This window comes from Myotis yumanensis, unplaced genomic scaffold (genome assembly GCF_028538775.1).
Source record: "Myotis yumanensis isolate MYYU_CA2020_CCGP unplaced genomic scaffold, mMyoYum1.0.hap1 SCAF_11, whole genome shotgun sequence".
NCBI classification, from domain to species: Eukaryota; Metazoa; Chordata; class Mammalia; order Chiroptera; family Vespertilionidae; genus Myotis; species Myotis yumanensis.
The window spans coordinates 48,563,844-48,588,481 of NW_027223762.1; the positions used below are offsets into that span (position 1 = coordinate 48,563,844).

The window sequence follows — 24,638 nt, forward strand, 5'->3', positions numbered from 1 at the left end:
TGATCCCATGTCTGTGGTTTGATTGGGAGCTGGCTGACCAGTCTTAGCTCAGCTGGGCTTGGCTCCAGCTTCAGATTGGATAGGAGTAGCTTTCCATATCTTTCTTCCTTTTTGGACAAGGGAGCTATCTGTGACTGTCATGGTAGAAGAGGGCACCTCTAACCAAGAAAGCCTGTTTAGACACCTGCTTACATCATATTTCCTAAAATCCCATTGGCCAAAGCTCAATATAATGGGATGAGGAAGTATTCTCTTCTCTTGGAGATGAGATAGAGGGGAGGAAGTGACTGTTTACTGAAGAACCATCGGATGTACTTTAAAAGCTGATGTGTTTTCCTTGCCCTTCATAATTTATAAGTACTGAAAGCATAAGTGGGATGACATTCCTGGCTGGGAGTCAATGATCTTGTGTATGCTTGTCATGGGGGCCATATACCAACCTGTCATTTCTGCTTACTGACTGCAATTGCCCCATTTCTTTGCTCTAGAGCAGCGGTTCTCAACCTGCTGGTCGTGACCCCTTTGGGGGTCGAATGACCCATTCACAGAGGTCGCCTAAGACCATCGAAAAACACATATATAATTACATATTGTTTTTGTGATTCATCACTATGCTTTAATTATGTTCAATTTGTAACAATGAAAATACATCCTGCATATCAGATATTTACATTACGATTCATAACAGTAGCAAAACTACAGTTATTAAGTAGCAACGAAAATAATTTTATGGTTGGGGGTCACCACAACATGAGGAACTGTATTAAAGGGTCGCAGCATTAGGAAGGTTGAGAACCACTGCTTTAGAGGATATTTGATTTTTTTTTCTCTTCTCTGCTGTCCTTTGTCCTTGTTCTTGCTCTAGAGGCAAAGATCATCATTGGGTTAATCTGGCAGATTATGTTTATGATCCCCAACTGGGAATGGAATCAATTTTATTCTGCTTTTATACAAGTTTAATTGGCTGAAGGCTTTGATGGAGAAATATTTCTAATACAAGGTCTAACACGTGCAGTAGAAATCGTGTGCCCAAAGAAGCAGGGCACAAGTGCTTTTTCTAGAAAGAGCAGATTGCAAGGATTATACCAACTCAAATGTTGCAGCCTAAGGAGCTTCCTACCTTCCTCCACCTCATGCTCGGTAGCTGACAGGAGGCTAAGATGCTCCTGAGAGGCAATCAGTGGGGATCTTAGATATCCACCTTTTGGGTTTAGAGGTAGAGATTGTGCAGTCCCCCCTCCACCCTGTACTTTTTATGTTTGCTAATTTGAGTATTAAACCAATACCCCACTTAAAAATAAATGGGGTAGAGAAAGAATTTTAGTTTTAGTCCAAACCATATCAAAACTGCATGACTAGAAAAAGGCATTTAAAAAGTTTCTATGACTAGGTTTTCTCCTTCAACAAGTGAATACCATATAACTTTTCCTTGCCATTTGCTATTGAATTTTATCTATGTCACAAGAAGGGACTGAAAAGATTGATCCCCAAAGGAATAAATTAAGTCAAGTGATTTGCCTGGTAAGCGTTGTCCTTTCATTTTTTAGGTTTATAAGACCTCTGTGACCTTCAGAACTCAAGGCTCTGTCTAACTTTGCTTCTTGGCTCACAGTTGGCTGATGGTCTTTCTTCAATGTCTCCCATTTCTCCTTGATATATGCTAGATTAGTGTCCGATGTGATTGCCGCAGCTTTTTTGTTACTCACCTCTGCATTTTCTTGTGTGTCATTGATTCAGAGTTATGCCTTGGAGCATCCACAAAAGATTTTGCGTGTCTTCCCTGGTCTACCAGATTATACACATACGCATACTCATGTTATAATTGCACTTCTCTACAGTCTTTCCTATCATGTTCAAATATTTTCACGACTAGTGACTTTCTTGAGCATCATTATTATGCCATGAATTATTCTAGCAAAGATTGAAAAAAGTTTTCAGGGACCCTCTCCAGAAACTTGGCAGTAACTGTGTCGTAAATAATGGGACCAAGACCACTTACATCTGGCTTCGTTCAAGATGAAATAATCTGTGTCTGCAGAAAGCCTCTGGCACCTTCATGCTGCCATGGCACAGGGAGGTGTGCTGGCCAGCAGCAGAATGACGTGCCTATCAGAGCTGCTACATAGCAGTTGGTAGTGTGAATGGGAAATATGTAAAATATTTCATGTTTTTGGAGGACAGGCAGCATAGCAGTGCCAACTATTGTAGTTGTGAAGGAACCCACATCTAAATCGGTCTATAGGTTGGATCGCTACCCTCAGTTTATTTAAAACATGGCATTTGGAGAGAAGTAAAATACCAGCACACTGTGTTTTTGCCTTTTCTTTTTCCCCCTGAAGCAATTTGTTGGGTCTGTTTGCAAAAGGATTTGCTGTAGCAGGGCGGAAAAGGCATGTGCCTGTGGTGATAGGCCTTCTTTGTAGTGTTAATTTGAATAGAAATAATCATCCGTATTGATTTATAAGGATGGAATTGAGTGGAGACATTGATTTCAAAGAAGAGAACAGCTGTGAACAGTTTGATTTATGGTGGTATTAAACCAAATGCTTCAGTTTCAGTTTGTTCAGTTTAAGGTTGCATGTCCAGTGGTTAGCTGCTGAAATATATTTAGCATAGAGATGTCAATTTCTCGATGAGAGGCACACCTGATAGAATGCATAATTGATTCTATTGGGGCCAGGACCATATTTTGTGCTTGATATGTGCAAAGCTGCTACCTGCATATCAGTGGTACTTAGGAGAAGAGTGCTTTAGAATGAAATGAAATAACCTGATTGGACACTAATTTTATGAGACAAGAATGTAAATGCAGTGGGTAATCAGAGAGCAGTTAAATAGCGTGAACCTATTTCAGAGCCATTGCCACTCGTTTGCAAGATATCTTTCCTATGAAGGGAATGAAACCCAGCTGTCACAAGGAAGATAATCCTCCCAGTGGTGGGTTATGATGTGAAGAAAACAAAGCAGCCTTTCGTTATAACATGGGGTCCCTCATCTGGTGACCACGATGCATTTACAGTGCTTCCTGGAAGCCTTGGTCTCCTCAGAGTGACTTTAGTATCCATTTCTCAGTTCTCCCATAGCCCTTTCTGTATTCCCTGATTACAATGTGAGTCACACTGAGTCATAGTTGTTGCCCACATTGGTTATCTCTCTAGGTTGAGATCATAAGCTACTCCCGGACAAGGTCCAAGTCTTTTCCAGCATGCATGGATATGTGTACTAAGTACTGAATAAGTAAATTATGTCAGTGTCAGTGTGTCTAATCCTATATAATAAAGAGGTAATATGCAAATTGATCCTCACTCTGTCACACCATCACAAGATGGCTGCACCCACATTGGAGGCAGGGTTCCCTTAATGAGCCTTAATGAGTGATCAGCAGGGACCTGAGGCTGCGTGGCACTAGGTCGGGGTGGGGAGACCATAGGCTGCACACCACACCTGGTGGGGCTTGACGGGGGACCTCAGGCCATGCCCCCCGTCCTGGCGCTGGGCCAGGGGACCTGAGAGTGTTCCGGGGGACCTGAGGCTGTGCCCCCTGCCGGGCGGGGCTTGATGGGGGTGGAGCTGGTTGGGTATGGATCTTGCCCAATGGGCGTGGGGCTGGCTGGGGCTGGTCTTGCTCAATTTCGAGGTGCACGCGAGTGGGCGAGGACTTGACTTTGGGTACCTCGGCATGCCCCAGACTCTGACAGAAGGAAGATTTTCATATACATTTTACTAATTTGCTTTCATCTCTGATACTTCTATTGTAAAGAAAGGGCAAATAACAGTATTAAAACATTTCCTCTAGTTAACTCCCTTTAATGTGCATGAATTTTGTGCACCAGGCCACTAGTATATACAGATGCCTCCAGGAGCCTTCAGTTTCTAATCGGATTCTAGCATCACCACCTCACACAGTTCTGGTTCTGAGTTCCCCACCTCTACCTTGACATGTCTGGACAAGACAGATAATGTGCAAGTATGTTCAGAGTTTTGGTGAATTATTCATTTTGAATCCCCATGGTAACAGATTCTTTCCGTGATCATTATATCGAGCTGACAAGTTGCGTTTCCACAGGGAGATGACTTCGGCCACTTCACCTATCATTTTAAAATGGGACCCCAAGAGTTTGGAAATCCGGACGCTCACAGTGGAGAGGCTACTGGAGCCGCTTGTCACACAGGTAAGGGATGTGCAAAAGACGTGTGTGTATGTTCCCATTGTGACAGGTGCACATGTCTATCATGACTCTCCACAGACCTTAGAAACCCTTAGGAGGGAATAAATCATGCTGTAATGCTGGTTACTTAATGTGTATTACTGCCTGAACTATGGACAATTTTAGCGCGCAATGAGATTTCAAGTGCCTTAAAAAAAACCCTTCACATGATTTTTTAAATTAAGTTGATGAGATAATTAAAGAGGGGGACTTGGTGAAGGGGACTCTCATTGGAACTAATGGGTTCACAGCCTAAATAAACCATTCTTAGCATACTTGTGGATGCTGGTGCACAGTTCGGAAGAACTGTATCGACTGCTGCAGAGTAAAGATTACTTACTGAATTGCTTTTGCTTTAGTTTATGAGGGAGGATGCATCATGCTGGAATGATGATATATTCCATTTTTTGTGTTGTCACAGTTGTCAAATTGCCGATGACTGTCAACGGAAGACACATTCTCAGGATTGTTAATTTTTAAAAGTTGACTTTTGTGTCTTGTGAAGCGCATTCTTTGCTATTTTAACTCAGTAATGTATTAATGTGAAAATTCAAGATTTTTATGGTATATTTTTTGAGAAATATTATCCTAAATTAAGTAGACCCCTTTCATATTGGTTTTCCATAGCTGCTATAGCGAAGTACCATAAACGTAGTGGTTTAAAGCTTTACAAGTTTATTTTTTTATGGGTCTGGAGGCCAGAAGTCTGTAAACCAAGGTTTAGGGCTGCATTTCTTCCGGAGGCTCCAGCAGAAAATCCGTTTTCTTCTCTTTCCTAGTTTCTAGAGCAGGGGTCCTCAAAGTACGGCCCGTGGGCCACATGCAAATACAAATATTGTATTTGTTCCCGTTTTGTTTTTTTACTTCAAAATAAGATATGTGCAGTGTGCATAGGAATTTGTTCATAGTTTTTTGTTTTTTTTTAAACTATAGTCCGGCCCTCCAATGGTCAGAGGGACAGTGAACTGACCCCCCTGTTTAAAAAGTTTGAGGACCCCTTTTCTAGAGGCCACATGGCTTCTTTGGCTGTTTTCTCCATATTTTAAGCCAGCAATGTAGCATCTTTAAATCTGCCTCTGACTGTGACCTCTGATTCTGTCCTCATATCTCCTCCTCCCTTCCTCTTATAAGGACCAGCATGCTTTCATTGGACTCATTCAGATACCCCAGAGTAACATGGACATCTTTGTGTGGATAATTATTCAGTTTATTATAGTCTGCCCTCTGACACCCCCACCCCCCAAATTCACATCCTTTCTGCAATAATTAAAGCATAATGCCTGGTATAAAGTAAATGTTGAGTAAATATATTTTCCATTTTTATTTTTTTATGGTTATACAGTTAGACTCATACTAGCCATAACCAATATTGCATAAATTAGTGAAAAGAATATGAGTGAATATAGAGTGGGTAAGCAGAGTATTTATTGTACATAAACTTATTTTTTAAATAAAACAATTTATTGAGTTATGATTGACATAAAAAGCTGTACATATTTTATCTGTGCAATGTGATGAGTTAAGTGTATACCTGTGGAACCAGTACCTCCATCAAGGCCATAAACATATACACCACTTCTTTGTTTCTTCTTTGTTGTTGTTGATGTTTGGTGGTAAGAGCACAGTATAAGATCTACTCTCTTAGCAAATTTTAAGTATATGGTATTATTAGCTATAGGCACTATTCTGTATAGTATATTCAGAAAATATTTCCTTGGTATCACTGAAACTTTGTCGCCTGTAACCAGGCCCTACCACTTTCCCTCTCTCCCCAGCCCCTTGAAACCACCATTTTATTCTTTGCTTCAATAAGTTTGACTATTTTAGATTCCTCATATATGAAATGTGTTATCACATGGTATTTGTCTTTCGGGTCCATAATGCCCTTCAGGTCCATTTATTTTGGCATAAATGGCAGGATTTGTCTTTTTAAAAGCTGCATAATATTCCATTGTATGTATATCCCAATTTTTTTCAAGATTATTACATTTATTCTTTAAATGGACACTGCTCAAACTGTATTTAGTTATCTTGTCAGAAACATTTTTTTCAGAAGCCTTGTAAAAAGACTTTACTAAGAACCTATATGACTCCCATTCACTGAGAGAATACTTGAACTTTTTAAAAAAATATATTTTATTGATTTTTTACAGAGAGGAGGGGAGAGGGATAGAAAGTTAGAAACATCGATGAGAGAGAAACATTGACCAGCTGCCTCCTGCACATTCCCTACTGGGGATGTGCCCGCAACCAAGGTACATGCCCTTGACTGGAATTGAACCTGGGACCCTTCAGTCCACAGGCCGACACTCTATCCACTGAGCCAAACCAGTTAGGGCTACTATAAATTTTAAGTGTCTTCTTAAATACACATTTATTATAAGCCTTGTAAAATGTTTCAGGACATGTATGTTTTATTACAATTTAAACTTAATTTTATTTCTTAACATTTTTATATTTATTTTTACTTTGGTTTTGTTCTTGGCTTATCTAAAGGATAGCAAATCTAAGATTAAAAATTAAAAATTGTTGTTTTTTCCATGTATTTTTCAGTCCAATTATTTACAAGTCTTCTGTCAGATGCAGACAATGCATTAAATATTTATTAATGGTAAGGACAGTAAGCTAATTTATATTTGTTCACTTAATGTAATAGAATGCTTAAAATGCTTACTACATTTTACACAGTGACTTAGCACTATAACTGGTCTTAACATTCCTCCAATATTTCCTAATATCTAAATGGTTTCTGTTTCTTCCTAGTGTTCCTACCCTGATTAAAACAAACTCATTCTTTCAAAAATATAATTGTTAAGACGGCTTCTCTCTATATTATTTACCCATAATATAATGGCTGTGCTATCAATACTACACATTTCCTTCCCTGAAATGTAACCTTAGGTGATGATCCCTGGAGGATATATAATCACAAAATATTAGATACTAGAGGCCCAATGCTCAAAATTTGTACAAGCATAGGCCTTCCTTCCCCCGGCTGCTGGCACCAGATTCCCTCTGGTACCTTGGACCCGGGCTTCCCTCCGGCCGCTAGCAGGCACCCAGGACCCAGGCTTCCCTCGCAGCCCTGGCTTCCTCCAGAAGGTCGCCTGGAAGGATGTCCAGTGTAATTAGCATATTACGCTTTTATTATTATAGATAAACTACAGGGTCAACATTTAAAGCCAAATATGGGCAGAAAAAAAATTAAAACCAAGTCTCTATTTGTATCAAACACACACACACTTACATTCATACAACTTTATGAATTGAATAAAGTTTATATCAATATTCTGTGACACAGTGTGCCTTGTAGCTAGCTATCCTGCAGTGTCTGATAAAGATGGATAAGGGAGGTAATAAACATCAGTAGTTAAGGGGTTCTTAGTAAAATTTCTTCACTGTTATAAGAAAATGACATCAGGAATTGATTGTTAAGTATTTAAAAAAGCAAATAATTTTTATTATTATGGTCAGCATGCATATAAGATTGCATATTTATCTTATGATGTTGCACCGGGCCTCTAGTATGCATATAAGAACTTTGCTTAATCTCTTCCCCCCCAACCTCCTCCCCAGTTCTCTCTGAGATTCATCAGTTTGTTCCATGTTTCCATGCCTGTGCATTGAGCGTCTGCCCTTGGTGGTCAGTGCGCGTCATAGCTACAGGAAGAATGTTTGGATGGTTGCTTAGGCATTTATATATATAGATAGAAATCACAAAATTTCAAATGAGGAGAGTCTTATCTTAGGAAATGTAAGTCTTTGGAAAAGATGCCTGAATTTTTTTAAAAATTCAAAAAATTAAGCTTTGTAATAGGCCACATTCCATGATAGTAATTATTAGGAAACTAAAACACTTTACTAGGCAACTTTATTAAAAAAAAATAGGAAATTAAGCCTGGTTGGTATGATTCATTGGTTGAATGTTGACCCATGAACCAGGAGGTCACAGTTCCATTCCTGATCAAGACACATGGTCGGGTTGCAGGCTCAATCCCCAGGAGGGGGCAAGCGGCAGCCTATTAATGATTCTCTCTTATCATTGATGTTTCTATCTCTCTCTCCCTCTTCCTTCCTCTCTGAAATCAATAAAATAAAAATATGTTTTTTAAAAATTAGGAAATTAAGAAAGACTCTTTTAAAAATTATTTTAGGGAGAGAGAGAGAAACATTGATTCATTGCTCCAACCATTTATGCATTCATTAGTTGATTCGTAGTGTATGGGAACGATGCTCTTACCAACTGAGCTACTTAGTCAGGGCCAAGATAGATTTTCAGATAACTCTTAGAATCAAAGGGAAATTATAAACTATATATGTTAATGAAAAAGGTGATTTATTCCTAGCAAAATATACACACCCAGTAAGAGTTGTGCTCAGTACAGAATTTTAGCCTTAAATGCCTTTGTTATTTAAGAAAAATGATAAAAATGAACTAAATACTTATCTTAATAAATTAGAAAAAACATTGAAAGAATTTAATAACAATGAAAACTGGAATCACTAGAATACAAACATTAAAAGGGTTAAATAAAATCAATATTTGATTTTCTTTGAAATGGCCAATAAACATTCCTCAAGGCACACATTGTGGAAAACATATGGAGTAAAAATATATAAGATTATAAATGACAAAGCAGAAATAACTCTGGGAACAAGAGAAATGAAAAGAAGCATAGTAGAATATAATGTGCAACTCTTCACCAATGAAATATGAAAACCCAGAGGAAGGGAATAATATCCTATAAAAATTTAAACTAACAAAATTTATTTAAGAGGGAGTGCAAAACTGAAATAACCCAGTAAGTATTAGAAAGCTTTTTAAAGATCTGTTATCAAAAAGCATCAGAACAGATGGATGCATAGCTTAATTATCAGACATTTAAAGAACTTATAATCACAGTGTATTTAAACTACTGTTTCAATCATAGAAAAAGATAGATAGCTCCTTAATCATTTTAATAATCATAACTTTAATGTTACTAATTCAACATATTTTAAAATAACTTTTTTAAAGGATAATAATGGTTTTATCTCATATTTGAGTTTCAATGAAAAAAAGAAACTACATAAAATAGAGTAAATAACATCCAGCAATATATCAAGAGATCAGCATACTAGTACATATGACAAAAATAGCAGTTCTTTAAAGGAATATAATAATAGCCTATTATTGGGAAATAAAATAAAATTACTTAAGTAGCTCAACAGATGATACTATTAACTAGAGGCCTGGTGCATGAATTTGTGCACCAGTGGGGTCCCTTGGCTTGGCCTATGGGATCAGGCCGAAACCAGCTCTCTGACATCCCCCCAGGGGTCCCAGATTGCAAGAGGGTGCAGGCCAGGCTGAGGGACCCTACTGGTGCAGGATCGGGGCCAGAGGTTGGCCAGCTGGGGAGGGACTGCAGGAGGGCTCCAGGGCGTGTCTGGCATGTCTCGTTCAGTTCCGTTCAGTTCCGATAGGCCGGACCCCAGCAGCAAGCTAACCTACTCTTCAGAGCATCTGCTCGTCATAGTGACTGTCTGTCCCCTGGTGGTCAGTGCACTTCAGAGTGAGTGGTTGAGCAGCCTTAGCATATCATTAGCATATTGTGCTTTTATTTGTTGAATGGATGACCCGATGACCTATTAGGCTTTTATTACATAGGATAGAATGTTGCTGTTATATAATAAAAGCATAGTATGCAAATTGTCCCCTTGACTAGGAGTTCATCTGGGAGTTCGACCAGGTGACAGGGTTGGCCGGGGGAATGGAGGGAGGCCCCGGCTGGTGGTGGTGGCAGATGGCCAGAGGAAGGGAGGGGGGCCCTGGCCAGCAGCGGTGATAGTGGTGGCAGGTGGCCAGGGGAAGGGAGAGAGTACCTGGCCATTAGCCAGCAGCTGCTAGGGAGCCTTTCGTGCACTGGGCCTCTAGTTTGTAATAAAAACTCAAAATAGAAATAGGACCATCCTTTTAAAATAAAGGAATGTACCATGTAAATCTGAAACTAGGACAGATAAAACCCTTTTTTTATAATATGATTGTATATCTTTAAAATTAATATGATTATGGGGTTCAGTGGCTAGATATAAGATAAATATAAAATAGTTTTCATTTATTTAAATCTGCTAAAAATCAAAACAGGAAAATACAGCTGGCACTTGAACAACACAGGTTTTAATTGCAACTCTCCACCTATATGTGGATTTTTTTTCAATAAAAAGCTATACTCATTTCCATCTGCAATGGGAGATTATGGATATATAGAGTCAGCTGTATACATTGATCTATGCCATTTTATATTGGAGACTTGAGCATACCTAGATTTGGGTATCTGGGAAGTCCTGGAACCAATCCCCTGAAGATACAGTGGGACAGTTTAATTTTGGGGGAAGTAAAAAGTTATACACAGATTTTTGATTATAGGGGGAGAGAGTGAAATTTCTAAGACCCATGTTGTTCAAGGATCAATTATATTATTTTATAATTGAAAAACAAATCTTAAAAGGCCAATTATCTTTCATATATGAAATGCACATTAACTTTGGAGTTGTTTAAATGTGCAATTTTGTAATTATTTTCATTGGAGTAGAGATTATGAATGCATAGGCTTTGGAATCAAAGAGGCTTAATTGTGAGTACAGTACTCATGCTGATACTTTGAATAGATTACTTAATCTCCCCTTAAATAGAAATTATAGATAATAATAATCTGTTCCTTAAGAGATTATTGAAGGTATAATATGAGATGGTGCATTAAAGTGATTAGGGAATTACTATTACTATTCTTATAGTAATACAGATTTACTCTTAATGCAGTGTTCTTTACCACTTGATGGTAATCACTTTTCAGTTATTAGAAAATAGGTGCCATGTATAACAGAAATTCATTGGATATTTTTATAAGAAAAAGTTAATGAATAATTAGAAAAAATATGACTTGCATTTTATATTTACTCAAAGATAACTAAAGTAGAAACCTCTGAAATTATCGGGAATTCAACTTTAACCATTTTAGGAAGCTAATGAAGCTTAGATAATCATAATAAGACAGAATTTGCTGGAATTTTCTTCCTTATTTCCTTACAGAAAAGCAAATGATATGAACTTCATGAATCTGCAACTTAAGAAATAATAATGAGCATCTGATAAAAAAATACCATTAACGCTTAATGAACTGTTCTAAATTGGCCTGATGGGGAAGGAAACTCCTAAGAAAAGGAGCTCTCTTTAATCCTTTCCAATATTATTTTGAGTAATATCCAGGGGACCCTATAAAGTTAAGCTCTAGCAAATTCTATAATTGGGTCTTTTTAAATTTTAGTCAAAAGTTACTAATTATCTCAAAAGCTAAATAATTAGAACTTTATATACTTAAATGTATGTTTTAAAAATTTAATTTTATGCTTAAAAAACTTGACATTCTTTCCCTTTTGATAGTAATTCCTTATGAAAGACGTCATCTGTGGATGACTCACAACAGTAGTTAAATCTATTAGTACATTCATAATCAGGCAATCAGGAGATTTAGATTTAAAATCAGGAGATTTGTAACTGAAAATGATTCAAGAAATAAATGGATACTCAGAAATGAAGTAATCTGTGAGAATTAAACTAGTATATGTCTTATTATCCTATACCATACCCTCTCTTACACAATTTACAAAATGGATCATTTTATCGATTAATTTGCCAAAGAACTTAAATTATAAAATAAGTCTCATTGTATCTTTTATTCATCTGTCCAGATAATATTACTATTGAGAACTACCTTAATTCTTGCTTAATTCATGAGTTTCAAAGATTAGTACACATTTGGATGGTGTCCATGGTAATACTGCAATGTTACATACCATAAGTTGTTGATGCATCTTTATCAAAGGATTAAAATTGTATGACAAATAAAGTATATGCTAAAAGCAAATGATATGAACTTCATTAAGTTTGTTTATTTTTTTTGACCAGTTTTATGTATAGCATGGTTAACCCATTTCTAAGTATTTTTCTTACTTTTATTATTTAATTATTTTATACCAAGTCCCATTTTAGTTTTTGGATAATATTTTTCTTGCATGAAAAAATGTTTTGGTTTATCTGTTTTTAATAGCAGGGTTTTTTTGTGGATGAATGAACTATCTAAAATACTGTAACTTTTTTTATTTTTATTTTTTTAAAATATATTTTATTGATTTTTTACAGAGAGGAAGGGAGAGAGATAGAGAGTTAGAAACATCGATGAGAGAGAAACATCAATCAGCTGCCTCCTGCACATCCCCCACTGGGGATGTGCCTGCAACCCAGGTACATGCCCTTGACCGGAATCGAACCCGGGATCCTTCAGTCTGCAGGCCGACGCTCTATCCACTGAGCCAAACCGGTTTCGGCTAAAATACTATAACTTTATTGAAAACCTATGAATCTTTCCTTGTTAAAGAAAAGAATAATGTGTATTCAAAACAGATTTAAGAATAAGTAATGAGCTGATTTAGGAATTTACCTTTATCTCATATAGTAATATTTAATTGAAAGATTATAAAGTATTTTATTGTTTTAAAATGTTTTTATCCCCTAATATAAACATTTCTTAAATTGCTATTTTTTTTTTCACAGTAGATCCATATAACTGAAGTAGCTATTATGTTTGAAGTACTTCTTCCAATTGAGGTCATATGGTAGATTGTTCAGCAGTAACTGTGTTTGCCACTTCTGAAATAGGAGTTTAACTAACTAGTATATAGTCTGGAGTTAAGTTAATTTCTCTTTTGGGATTCTGTTCAAAATTTTGATGTCTACCACCAGATGGTAGTGATACTCTCTTTGTTAAGAGGCCAGCTGTGTTGGCCATGTTTGGAAACTTGAGTAATGTATAGAACCCTTTTTAAAAAAAAAAAAAAAATTAAGAACAAAACAAAACCCTTCCAAATCCTAGAGTGAATGTAAAATAGTATAAATGTGGAATTAGGTATTCACATCTGTTTATTCATAAAGAAGTTTATAAAATAAATACTAAAATATCACAAAAACCAAATATTGAAATTAACATTAATTTGATGGATAATGTTTTGATGAAATTAAATCCTTGCATCGTATGTGGTGGTGACTGCTCTAGCTCTGAGTATTTGGCATTCACCACCATGGGCTATGTGATGAGTCAATTCTCCATCTTCAGGACCAACTACTGCAAATTACAGGTAATGATTGCACCATGGCATCAGTTCACCTTTGTTAAACATAGATATACTCACAGTTAACAGGCTGCATCTGTCTGTATTCTCTTTTCATTAGCATAGGACAACAAAAATTCACTAGTGAGATATGGTTTTAGAGTTCAAGCTAACTATATTAACAATGACTCAACAACTTATCTTCCGTCAAAATATTTACTTTCAATAATTTCTATTTTAAACACTGTGATTTTTTTAGATAATACTAATAAAGCAATTTCCATTTAATGGAAAATAAATGAATGCTCTACATAGTACCTCAACTTATTAATTTCTTGCTCTTAATGAAAAAGTGGGTTGTGGGTTTCCCCCACATTTTACTAAGGCTCAGCTCACCAATCCTGTTTTTTTTTGTGTGTTTTTTTCTTTCCCTCCCTCCCTCCCTCCCTTCCTTCTTTCCTCCTTTCCTTCCTTCCTCACCCGAGGATATTTTTAGAGAGAATAGAAGAGAGGGAGAGAGACAGAGAGAGAGAAACATCAATGTGAGATAGACACATCGATTGGTTGCCGTCCCGACCAGGGCCAGGGATGGAGCCTGCAACCGAGGTATGTGCCCTTGATCACAATCGAACCCGGGACCCTTCAGTCCACAGGCCTATGCTCTGTCCACTGAGTCAAACCTGCTATGGCGATTCCCGGTTTCCTTTTCCTAAGTAATGCTTTGGGGCTTGCATATAGGAGTGGTCCAAGCTGCTGAACTAAATTGCCTAAATTTCTTTCATTAGCATCTTGTCTTTGCTTGTCCTTCTGCTCTGGTTTCAGCTGGTGCTCTTCCCCAGTAGTAGGGAACTGACCACAGAGAATTTAGAACCTCTAAAGAGAAAAGGGGGAAAGTTCTGGTGTTTCTTCAGTAGTTGCTATGTTCCTGATAACATCCTAGGTATTTCCAGGAATTTACATCAACCTGGCAAAGTCAGAATTCTTTTCTCCATTTTACAGTTGAAGAAAAGAGAGACTTAGATCACACAATGAAAGGTCCAACGTGAATCAGGCTGAGTAGTAGGTTTGAGCTCCTTGGGAAAACATGGGCTGAAAATACTGAAATGGTCAGTTGGCTGGTACATCAACCACAGAAAATGTGTAGAGAGAAATGTAAGAGGGTAAAGGCATAAACTGAAGGCGTGGGAAGGAGAGCGCTCCCAACAATAAAACAGAGGAACAGGAGCAAGCAGAGGTGAACAAAGTATTCGTAGAGTCAGCATTTTGTACCTTTGCTTGTTCGCATCACTTCCCTCTTGCCCAAACCAACTGACATGCAAACATAACCTAAACACATTCTTTAACATTCAAACGAGTAAGTTAAAATAAAAATCCATTTTTTCCTATTGGATGCGTAAGTGCATGGGAATACCCAAATTTAGCAATAACTCTTCTTTTATTCGGTTTGGCAATAAACTCGAGCCTTAAAGGTATTTTTCCTCTTGCACTTCTGTCTCAGTGAATTCTTATCAACTACTTTAAATAGGAAAAAGGGAAGTTAAAGCTAAATTTAAATATTGATGTAATGCCAAGAAGAAGAATGATTTTTATGTACTTGGAATAGGACAATTAACAAAATCTTTTTTTTTTAAAATATATTTTATTGATTTTTTACAGAGAGGAAGGGAGAGAGATAGAGAGTTAGAAACATCGATGAGAGAGAAACATCGACCAGCTGCCTCCTGCACATCTCCCACTGGGGATGTGCCCGCAACCAAGGTACATGCCCCTGACCGGAATCGAACCTGGGACCCTTCAGTCCGCAGGCCGACACTCCATCCACTGAGCCAAACCGGTTCTGGCAATTAACAAAATCTTAAAGCATTTTAATACCAACATTTTAAGGGAGAAATTGTGGGAGGTTGGCAAACAAAATTGCTCATAAGTGATTTGGACAATACAGAAACCTTATCTGAGCTGGTGACCAACAAATCCATTACACCAAGCATCAGAATGCCTAGAAGGTGACAGAATTGCATTTACTAGGGAGCCCTTAACTAGCAAACTAATTAAAACTTGTCAGAGATCTGAGATAACGGATTAGGGCATGTCAGTAGCCTGCTTGAGAGGACGAAAGCTCTGCTCTGCTTTCCCACAACTAAGAAGGAAGGAAGGCCAGGAAAAGTAATGGAGAATCTGACTAGGTGTTTTTCATTCTGAGGTAACTCTCAGCCCTTCTGAAACATGGATATCTTGGCTTCAGGACCCTGCCTTCTCAGTTTTTATCTTGTTTCCCTACCTTGGCTTTAAAGGTTCCTGTTTCTTGGGGTTTAGTCTTGAGACACCTATTTCGTTTCTTCTGCATTTTCTCCCCAGATGCTTGATTCTACTCATCCCATTGGCATTAGATATTATCAATATACTGACAACACTCACACTTGTAACTTTAGCCCACACCTTGTCACTTAGTCCTTTTCAGGGAGCGATGCCCTTACATGCAAGAATTCTTCTTGGGTTCTCTTTTCTCAGGTCTGCCCTTCTTACTTAATGTGAATCTCTCTCTCTTCGTCTCTCTGTCTCTCTCACTCTCTCTCGCTCTCTTCCTCTTCACTAAGGCAAAACCTGAAGCTAAGCAGAGCTAAAATAGTGTTTTTGGAGCAACTCAATTGTAATTATTTATTAGGTTGTACTGCCTTGTACAAGTATATTTTTTAAAATTAATGGGCTTAGGAAAATGTCATTTCTACAGGTCAATCTTTTTTTATTAGTAATTTTGTGTTTTATCATCCTGAATATTGATAATTGTTGTCATATTATTATCTGGGCATAGAAAAATGAAAGGGAAATCTTTGATTTTTTTTAAAGATCTCCCACAGCATGTTAGTTAAATTTAAAAATGAAAAAGATATATGAATTACTTGAATATGATATTGCAAAATATAGCTATTATTGTAAATGTACTATGGAGCCCTGTGGCAATGGCTGAGATGGTAATTTTATTCTGAACTGCAGTTTTCAATGGCTTATTTAACAAGAACTACCAATTTACCCTGTTGACTGAAACTTTTCAAGCTTGTTTTCATTCCCTATGGGAATTTTATAAAGAGATGAGGAAAAAATCCCTTTAGCTGACTCATTCCAGCATGACAAAAATGATTTTCACTCACCTATTAAAAAATTCAGAATATTTTGGTGGCTTATACATTTTTAAATGGTTTCTAAACTGTATTTTTCATATGAGTATGTTTCCCAGAAAGGTTAGGCACTGTGGTTCAATAAAATAGTCATAAATTTAAAACAGCTAAACATTATTGCAATTTTAATTATGTAATATGTTTTCTCATTTAGCTCATCACAGACCAATTTTATAGATAGATAATGAATGGATGCTAAATTTAGTTTCTTTCTTTCTTTTTTTTTTTTTGCAAACTACTCTCTATCTGTAAATAGTAAGTTTGTTAATGACAGAACTAGTGACTGATTTTGACTTGGGACTGGTTAGTATTCTCATTTTTATTTTCTGTCTTCATTCTATTCATTATCAGTGGTTTCACTACTCTCTCAGACACCCATTTACTATGAGTATCTGGGTATTGTACTTTGTGAGGCTTTAATGAATTATCATTGCTATTTTCAAACTCACTGATGGGTAACCACACACATAGGGATGATATTTAATAACTACAGATATAGATGTTCAGATATTATTTTACATTTTTTTATATTAATACTGAACCTGTCAGAATGGCTGTCATCAACAAATCAACAAGTGGAAAGAGCTGGTGAGGATGTGGAGAAAAGAGAACCCTGGTGCACTGCTGGTGGGAATGCAGACTGGTGCAGCCACTATGGAAGAGTATGGAGTTTCCCTAAAAATTAAAAATGGAACTGCCATTTGACCCGGTGATCCCACTTCTAGGAATATACCCTAAAAACCTGAAACACCAATCAGAAAGGATAGATGCACCCCTATGTTCATAGCAGCACAATTTACAATAGCTAAGATCTGGAAACTCCCCAGGTACCCATCAGTAGATGAGTGGATGAAAAAACTGTGGTATATTTACACAAAGAATACTATGTAGTTATAAAAAAGAAGGATCTCTTATCCTTTGAGATAACAAAGGAGGGACCTGGAGAGTATTATGCTAAGCAAAAGAAACTAGTCAGAGAAAAACAAGTATCACATGATCTCACTCATATATGGAATATAATGAACAAAGTAAACTGATGAACAAAATAGATCCAGAGACATAGAAGCATGGGACAGACTGACACATCTCAGAGGGAAGGCAGGGCTGAGGAAGTGGATGGGGAATGATTAACAGGGCAACTTATATGCATATATGTATAGCCATTGGACACAGATAATAATGTGGTGAAGGCCTGGGGGTGGTGGTTGTGGGGTAAAGGGGAGTCAATGGGGAAAAAAAGGGGGGCATCTGTAATACTTTCAACAATAAAGATAAATTTAAAAAAATACGGAAGGTGATAAAGTGATCAGTACTTTAAGACTAGTAGAAAGGAAATGCTGTGGGAGCATAAGTGAGAGAGGTGGACTTTTATTCTAGACTTGGAGTTAGAGGAGGAAAGGGTTTTAGCTATATCTGTTCTTCAGTGTTCTCTGATGGTTTGATGGCCCTCATCTTTTAGAGGATAAATATTTTATTGAAAATGTAATTGACCTATAACATTGTATTAGCTTCAGGGGTATAACACAATGTTTTGATATTTGTATATATTGTGAAAAGATAATCACAATAAGTCCAGTTAACACTCAATACCACACATAAAAACAGATTTTTTTTTGTGTGTGTGATGACAACATTTAATATCTACTCTCTTAGCAACTTTCAAATATATAATGCAGGATTATTAACTATGTCACCACGCTGTATATTACATCCTGTAAATTATTTATTTTATTTTATTATTAAAAGTTTTTACCTTTGACCCCCTTCACCCATTCACCCCTCTCCCATCCACTGTTTCTGGCAACCACTAATCTGTTCTATCATTTGTTTTCATTTCCTTCCTAAGAGTCTACATTTAAGTAAAGTCATATGGTATTTTGTCTTTCAGTTTTTTAAAAAATATATTTTTACTGATTTCAGAGAGGAAGGGAGAGGGAGAGAGAGATAAAAACATCAATGATGAGAGAGAATCATTAATCAGCTGTCTCCTGCATGCCTCCTACTGGGATCAAGCCTGCAACCTGGGCATATGACTTGACCAGGAATAGAACCATGACTTTCTGGTTCATAGGTTGACGCTCAACCTCTGAGCCACATTGGCCAGGCTGGTATTTGTCTTTCTTTGTCTGACTTATTTCACTTAGCATAATGTCTTCAACTTCCGTCCATGTTATCACAAATGGCAAGATTTTATTTATTATGACTGAATAATTTTCTATTGTCTATATATACACCACATCTTCTTTATCCATTTGTTTCCATAGTTAGCTAATTATTGATGGGGAAGGAAGCAAAGTGGGAGTCAGACAACGTTGAGCATGGTCAGCTGGGAAGCATAAGCCTGTTTGCTTCACCAGGAAGCTGCTGTCACACTGCTCCCCAGGGAACAACCCTCACTCCCGAAGATCACTGTGGGAAGGGGTAGAGCAAAGGGAGATAAAGTCAAAATGGTGCAGGGGAGGTGCTTGACCATAGAGGTCCATCAGTAAACCTCAAAAAAGATCATTGGCTAGGGGGCTGGCCCCAATGCAAGCCTATGGAAACTTGGGAAGATGATTGGTTATTTTGAAAAAGTTCCTGGTTAAAATGCCAGGAGATTAGGAGCTTTCTCTTTCTCTTACTGGTGATTCCTGCTCCCTCCAAGTGCTCGCCTGTTCTCTCCATTGTGGCCACAGGGGCCTAGCAGCCGCGTGGCACCACTGGCCACACTGGTTTAAATGCAGGATCTTTTAGGAGCCTGGGTATAGCAGCAAAGCAACAGATTGAAGCCAGGAACAGAAGCTAAGCTCACCTAATGCTGGACTGAACTAAGCTTTAGCATGGCACAGGATCTCTGCTCATTTGCTCTATTTCTGGCCCTGATTTTCCATGGTGGGACAGACAGAGATGGAACATTGTGGGGGGGCGGGAGGGGAATACTTTTGATTTTGCATCACGAATCAAAACACATTCATCCATTGATGGACACTTAGTATTGACTACTGTAAATACCTAATGTTGTATTGACTACTGTAAATACGTAATGTTGCAATGAATATGGGCATGCATATCTCTTTCTAGTTAGTGTTTTCAATTCATTTAAATAAATGCCCACAAGTAGAATTGCAGGATCATGTGGTAGTTCTATTTTTGATTTTTTGAGGACCCTCCATACTGTTTCCTATAGTGGCTGTACCAATTTATATTTTTACCAACAGTGCACAAGGGTTCCATTTTCTCCATATTCTTGCCAGCATGCATTGCCTCCTTTTGATAATAGCAGTCCTAATATGTGTGAAGTGGTTATTTCATTGTGGTTTGATTGCCTTTTCCTGATGAGGAGGGATGTTTGAGCCCCTTTCATGTACCTGTTGGCCATCTGTATCTCTTCTTTCAAAAATGTCTACCCATTTCTTCTCCACAGACATGTTTTATAACTTGGTGTATCTTTTAGGCCCTCATCTGTAGGGATGAATTCATAAGTACAACCCAGATCCTGATGACTAATGCTGCCCTAACTTTGCCAATGCACAAGCCCTCCTTCTTATTTTAATCCCATTCACATGTTCCATAACCAACTATGGGGGAGGCATTAGAATTCAGTGAGTTTGTTCATGGTAAAGTTTTTTGTTCTTTTTTATAAAACATAGTTGTGTGGGTAAGATGATGAATTGGATACAAAACATGTCCCATGAATTGGACACATCACAAGCCAGTACTGTTTGGAGGTATAAACAGGAGAAGGTCTTTGTTTTTACTCTCTGCTAATACACTTGTAACTTTTGGGAAATTGCTCAGGTTTCTTAAAATGAGAATATAATATAGTTCTTACATATTATTTTTCAGTTCCTTTCTAGTTGAAGCAAAAGGATTGCTTTCAAATACCCTAGTCCTAACACACCATCAATGTGGGTGACTCAAGAAACTGAGCAAACTCTGTAGTAGGCATTTTCTAGAATATGTGGAGTAGGCAGACCCATAGTTAACCTCATACTCCTGTATTGTGTTTCATAAGTTTCCCACTTCCATAGTTTCTGTCTTTGTTTTTTTTTTTTTTTTTTTCGGTTTGAGGCAGCTCCGCCACTGTATTTATTATTGTTCAAAAGTTTGTAATGGTCTTAATTATCCATGAAAGAATGAGATCATGTGGTATTTTTCCTTCATTGACTGGCTTGTTTCACTTAGCATAATGCTCTCCAGTTCATCCATGCTGAGTTTCTGTCTTTGGATGTTAGTTGAGGAGACTCACTTGTACAAACTCTTGTTGTCTGTTACCAATTAAGCTACATGTACATCAGTAGAGCTTCCCCTGGGCTCTACTGATACTCCCCTGAGATAGAAATAGACAGGTTGTGTCTGTGTCCAGCCTGGGTTGCATTAGATACTTACAGATCCTCAGTTCTGTTATTCTGGCACATAATTAAACTTCACAAATGTAGTAATTCTGCAGAATTCTAGGGAGTAAAAATCAATTAAGAACAACTGGGCATTCCGTAATCATTAACAGGAGTGCTCATTTTGCACGATGGTGATATGTGGTCAGACAGAGAAGAAGCCGTCAACACTAGCATTTTTAAGAAGGTTCCAGTAAATTGCAGGTTTGACAATTCGCAGAGTTAAAAGGATATAGAATGATTGTATTCGCAGTCATCTGAAACTTGTGGAAATGCTCTTGAAAACCTTATTACTATTTGCAGAACCTTTCCATAAACAGACTTGAGGAGGAGATAAAATTGAAAAAGAAATTTGCTAGCAATTTTTCAAATATTAGGCCTGTGAGAAGGAGAAATAAAGATTAATGTGGGAAAGTAAAGTGGAATGGTTCAGATTTAAGCTTTGTTAGGGCACATCAGAGCACATGAGAGAAACAATTTACAACATTAAGTTGTTAGGAAAGAGTAAGTGAAAGATGAATAACATCTTTGGAATACTGTGAAGTATTATTATATATGGGAAGGAAGCAGACAGAGAGCAAACTTGTGAGAATAGTTCATGGTTTTTCTTCTTTGATACTTGAAAGGTGATGATGGCCCAAATTAAAAACTGGTCCTAAAAAGGAATAAATAGCCCTGGCTCGTTTGGCTCAGTGGACAGAGTGTCAGCCTGTGGACTGAAGGGTCTCGGGTTCGATTCTGATCAAGGGTACATGCCCCGGTTGTGGGCTCAATCCCCAGTAGGGTGGTGTGCAAGAGGCAAGCCGATCAGTGATTGTCTCTCATCATTGATGTTTCTATCTCTCTCTCCCTCTCGCTTCCTCTCTGAAGTCAGTAAAAATATATTTTAAAAAATAAAAATGAATAAATCTAGGTAACTTCATCTTTGGTAGAAAGACATATATTTCCTGCCTGTGTTATCTGGGACAGTCTCTAGCATATGCCTTTGAGTGATGTCTTCCTTACCAATAGGAGCCTTTTGTGATAGTTTATTTTTAGGTGTAGAGAAGTGTAGGGAATTAAAATAATATTTCTGATATTAGAAAATTTGCATTGAGAAGGCTCTCCAGTAAAGTGCTATGCCTATTGCAATCTGCAAGTGCTATGCCTATTGCAATCTGTCAGGAATGGGGCAAGTCCACAACCTTTAAGTCCACAACCCCATTCCTGACAGATTGCAATAGGCATAGCACTACAGATTCTCACTTACGTTAGAGCAAGCAAGTCAACAAACTCCCAATGAGCTTAAATTAGAGGACTATAATTCAAAAGAACTCCAAATGAATGCTAAATAACAAAAACAGAGCCTCCAAAACGAGACAAACTATTGGAAATTCATGTGAAATTTAAAATCTATCTGATTCTTCCTTTCCCTTTCCTTCCCTTCCTTTCCCTTCTCTTCCCTTCCTTTCTCTTCCCTTCCCTTCCCTTCCCTTCCCTTCCCTTCCCTTCCCTTGTACTTTTTATGCTAATAGCAAGTTCTTTTATTACTAACTATTCATGTAGAAGCATAATAAATCTTAGCATACTGAGTGGTTATTGGGTATTGAGTTATTTCCAGAAGACATATATTAATGTATTCATATTTGCATAGCAAATTAAGCGCATCCATGAAAACTGTAGAAAGGGGTGATAAAACTTTAATGCATGATCTGTAGTGCTTTAATTAACCATACATTATTCCGAAACCCTATACCAACTGAAATTCATAATAGTAAAAACGTGAACATCTTTCTCTTTTATGTCATTTTGGAAAATCATGGAATTTCTTTCTCATTTGCTTCTAGCCACATGGACTTTTATTAGCTTAGTGATTTAACACATTTGAAATGACTGCATCAGCTAATTTATTTCCCTGACTTGTTTTTTTTTAAAGTTTTATTGAGACATAATTGACATACAACACTGTATAAGTTAAGTTGTACAACATAATGGCTTGACTTACATATATTGTGAAATGATTACCACAATAAATTTAGTTAATATTCCTCATCTCATATAGATATAAAAAAGAAAGAATGAAAAACTTTTCTTTTGATGAGAACTGCTAGGATTTGCTATTTTAGTAAGTTTCGAATTCACTGGGATTGGTGAATGCACAGGGTTATCATACGCACGTGGATGAGATGAGCCTCGGGAGACGTTGCCCTATGAACTTGGTCCTTAGGGAGTGGATGTTGTTACCTGGCTGGTGATCTCTCCTTACTTTACATCTACTGGGCTGAAATACCACAGGTAACATGAGGCAGAATAGAGTGAAATCCTCACTGTGGGTCAGGCTGGGTTGTGTCTTAAGCATTTTGACTAGCTTCACATCAGCATAGCTCAGAAAAGTGATAGATGAACACAGATATTTACCAGATACGTAGCTCAAAACTCAAAAAGAGGAGATACAATTCTGAAGGAAGAAAGAAATCAAGGTTAAATTTTAAAACTAATTTTTAAATTAAAAAAATGGCTTTTCAACTTTTTTAAGTGCGAGAAGATGCAGTGGGAAACAAGATAGTTCCTGGGCAACTCTGGTGCTTGGCACATGGTAAATGTGTAACACATTTTTTGCTGCTGTTAGGAGAAGAAATGCCCTTCTAGTATAAATTGAAGATCAATGAGATCAAGGTCAACATGAGAGTCATCAAGTTTTCACAAATCTGATTTCTGCATTACTGTCCATTAGCCACTGAGAGATGGAACTTCACATTATGTTTTGGACATATGTCCATAGGTGATTCTATCATATAAAGATATAATGTGTTATTTTTAGATAGGCATTTCAACCATACTTGCATATATAGTGGAAGATGAGGGAGCATAAGGCTATACTTTACAGCAGGGGTCCTCAAACTTTTTAAACAGGGGGCCAGTTCACTATCCCTCAGGCCGTTGGAGGGCCGGACTATAGTTTTTTAAAAAAAACTATGAACAAATTCCTATGCACACTGCACATATCTTATTTTGAAGTAAAAAAACAAAATGGGAACAAATACAATATTTGTATTTGCATGTGGCCCGCGGGCCGTAGTTTGAGGACCCATGCTTTACAGCATATAAGAGCAAATTTAGTTTTCTCTACATACATATTTTATGACCTAAACAAATACTTATTTCCTGTAACAAAAAGTTATTTAGAAAGTGTTTTACTAGTTGATGGGCATCAAAAGCCTCATGGCCAAGATTATATTCCTCTAAGGTAAACAAAATCCCTAGCCCCTAGTTGGGTTGTTAAAGTATACAGTTATTTAGCCCTTATATTAATACAGACATTATTAACCTTGGCACCAGGAAAAGGCAATAGGGAATATTTTTTCTTTCCCTAGAGAAAACCAAACCAGAGAAAACCAAACCAGAGTTTTAGGAATTACTCACTCATGACTATTAAAAATAATCACCAACATTAAAGCAAATTTAACCAAGTTATATAGAATAGAACAAAGCACGGATAGAAAAAGTCTAATTATTTTCTTTAAGAAAACTCATTTTTATAGAAATAGCGTAAAAAGGAAAAGAATTTTCAGAATGGTAAATGAACTTTTGAAACATATAAATGGAACAGTATCATCTTGTGCTTTTTTAACACAGTGGAACCTCGGTTCTGGAACTTAATTATTTCCGGAAAGCTGTTCAAGAAGTGATTTGTTCACAAACCGAATCATTTACCCCCCCCCATTAGAAATAATGTAAGTTGAATTAATATATTCTAG

At 37.2% G+C, this 24,638-nt stretch overlaps 1 protein-coding gene across 2 annotated transcripts in view; it reads left to right on the forward strand.

Annotated features, from left to right (window-relative positions):
- The window catches only part of CTNNA2 (catenin alpha 2), a 1,104,237-nt gene that overhangs the window by 125,350 nt on the left and 954,249 nt on the right, over nt 1–24,638 (forward strand). For both annotated transcript variants that reach the window (XM_070429588.1, XM_070429589.1), the window contains exon 2: nt 4,067–4,172. In XM_070429588.1, the coding sequence (XP_070285689.1) occupies nt 4,071–4,172 (102 nt within the window). In that variant the 5' untranslated portion in view covers nt 4,067–4,070. The remainder of the gene's footprint in view (nt 1–4,066; nt 4,173–24,638) is intronic.